We start from the raw sequence: 3,031 nt of genomic DNA on the forward strand, positions 1-3,031 counted from the left end.
CTAAAATCTTCTAGCACCAACGTCTGTCAGTTAACTTTACATAACCCCATATGTTGTTATGAATGCAGTATATACAATCAAGAATGTACAATAAAAGTGGTCTGTTTCAGAGTTCAAGTGTGGCCTAGGTATGATTTCTAAAGTTGGTCATTTCCATTCAACCCGCTGACAACAAGTAAAGCTATACCGCTTTCAGCAATGCAAGTGTGTTCAAATTGCACTGTTCTTGCATACAATTCTATAGTATACAGATAAACAACCCTGAAAAAGTATGACCCCCAATAACCCAAATGCTTACCTGTGTAGCGCATGACGCCTGCAAATCACAAAATTTAAATTTATAACGCCCACAGCAAATTTGTCAGCCCCATACACGTAGTAATGACCACGGCCCTTAATTAATCACGTTGAGAGAATACGTAATTCAAAGTAACGAAAATTCAACTATCACAGCCACACTAGCTCTCGTTCCTAGGGACTGCATTCAGAATTACGAGCACGTTTTAATTAATTCAAGAAACATACGCACATCAAATAAGCTAGACCAGTCTTTTAGTCCACATGATGCTGAAACGTGTTCAATAGAAGAAGTTTGGGTAACCGGACTCGTGATCTTCCTCACATCCTCACGTATCCAAGTTGATGATTTCAACGCCTTTACCACCGGGACTGGGCTGATCTGCAACGACAATGGTACGGGCAGGCGCAGTTGTAATGACACGTTGTTGCCTGTTTACACGTCGACGCCAGCAAGTCACCGCGATGATTATAATAGCAAATACAAGAGCAGCACAAACGACCAATACAGCCGACCTAATTAATTAATCAATCTCATAAATTGATTAGGGATATAATAATAAATATAAGTGTTCACATACAATGCCCAAGTAGGCAATAATAGGGAACTTGAGTTGCAGTAACAACATTTGTTACCGCCGCCACAGCAACAATTGTCATCATCGATACACCTGCATAGATAAGTTGTATTAGAAAGAAACATAAGCTAAGCCTATAACGTATCATTGTAGATAGGCTTTATATATATATATATATATATATATATATATATATATATATATATATATATACAGTTCCGTCCACGCAGCAAAGATGAAGAGACTTTGTGAATAGTAACTGCTAGATTTAGATTGTAAATAGCAAAGTATCTATTGTCTGCCTTAACCTGGGTCCTAACGGTCCTTGCAACAAAAATGTATGTATGTATGTATGTATGTATGTATGTATGTATGTAGAAAGTCGGACATATCTTTTTGGAAGCCTTTGGGACCTTTTGTAAACCTAGCTTTAGTGTAAAGAATTTAGATTGATTTAGAAGTTGTACCAACTTTTAATAATAACAAAAAAAATGTATGTGGCGCAATTGGTTAGAGTGTGCAGTTGGAGATTGGCTACATCCGGGACGTTTGGGTCGAAGTTCAAGTGCGGGAGGGCGACATACATAAGTTCCCTTGGGCAAGGAACTAACATACAATTGCCTCTCTCTCCGGAGTGTCAATTCTGTCCAAGCAGCAAGTACGTAGTGGCTAAAGTACATATAGTGACTGTTGGTAGCATAGTGACTGTAATGGTAGCAAGTGCTTAGTGACTGCAGTATCTAACCTGAGCTCTAGGGGCTCTTGTAACAAAAAATGTATGTATGTATGTATGTATGTATGTATGTATGCATGTATGTATGCATGCATGCATGCATGCATGCATGCATGTATGTATGTATGTATGTATGTATGTATGTATGTATGTATGTGTGTGTGTGTGTGTGTGTATGTATGTATGTATGTATGTATGTATGTATGTATGTATGTATGTATGTATGTATGTATGTATGTATGTATGTATGTATGTATGTATGTATGTATGTATGTATGTATGTATGTATGTATGTATGTATGTATGTATGTATGTATGTATGTATGTATGTATGTATGTATGTATGTATGTATGTATGTATGTATGTATGTATGTATGTATGTATGTATGTATGTATGTATGTATGTATGTATGTATGTATGTATGTATGTATGTATGTATGTATGTATGTATGTATGTATGTATGTATGTATGTATGTATGTATGTATGTATGTATGTATGCCAACACTCATTCCTAAGAATTCAGTTTCAACCAATTCCTTTCCTACAGTTCATGACACAGAATTGCATTTCATGAACATTTAAACTCAATTTACTAATCCTTTCTTGCCTCCTGAAGTTACAAGGCCAATACAACAATGTGATGATACTGCCATTTCTATTCAAGATGTTCAACATTTCATCAGAAAATCTAGACTATCGTCTGCACCATCTTCTGTAGATCAGATTCCTTATGTAATTTTTGAAAAATGTACGTCTTTACATGCTGCACTTTTATGTCCATTTCAACAGTGCTGTAAGGCCTGTCTTGTCCCTAACGATTGGAAAATAGGAGTGGTGAAACTATACCAAAATCGACAACAGCTGAAGACCCCAAAAAATCCAGCAAACTATAGGCCAATTGCTCTGACGTCTTGAGTCAGTACATTGTATACGTCAATTGGCAAGAGGAGATTGCAGTTCTTCATGTTTGAAAACGGGTACATCGACTACAGTTTGCAAGCTTTTGTTCCTTTCATTCCTGGATGTGAGCATAAATTCAAGTTGTGGAGAGCACTACAAGACGCAAAGACTAATCAACCCGTAGCGTAGCTATGGGGGGGGGCCTGCTGGGGGCACGTGCCCCCAAATTTGGCTACTTTTAAAATTTTGATCCTATGATGTACAAATTGCAACCAATGTTTTCAAATTTCGAAATTGAAATTTCAATTCAATAGACTACGTCGCAGACTGCAACAACGTACACGTATGGATGAGTTTGTTGTAATGGAAACAACAGGAGCACAAAGAAATGAAGAAGATTCTAGAGACATCGATAGCTATTATCGCATTTCAATTTACAACACAACACTGGATCAGATAATTAGTGAATTCAACCGACGTTTTTCAGTCGAAAGTTAGTCTTTGATACGGCAGCTAGTG

At 37.1% G+C, this 3,031-nt stretch overlaps 1 protein-coding gene across 1 annotated transcript in view; it reads right to left on the reverse strand.

The window, feature by feature from the left end:
• Window positions 1-423: 423 nt before the first annotated feature.
• LOC134196897 (uncharacterized) overlaps window positions 424-3,031 on the reverse strand; it is an 8,669-nt gene continuing 6,061 nt past the window's right edge. Inside the window, exons 3-4 of the mRNA XM_062666118.1 lie at window positions 879-968; window positions 424-813 (exon numbers count right to left, since the gene is read on the reverse strand). Of these exons, the coding sequence (XP_062522102.1) occupies window positions 627-813; window positions 879-968 (277 nt within the window). The 3' untranslated portion in view covers window positions 424-626. The remainder of the gene's footprint in view (window positions 814-878; window positions 969-3,031) is intronic.

Source organism: Corticium candelabrum, chromosome 1, assembly GCF_963422355.1.
Source record: "Corticium candelabrum chromosome 1, ooCorCand1.1, whole genome shotgun sequence".
Classification (NCBI taxonomy): domain Eukaryota; kingdom Metazoa; phylum Porifera; class Homoscleromorpha; order Homosclerophorida; family Plakinidae; genus Corticium; species Corticium candelabrum.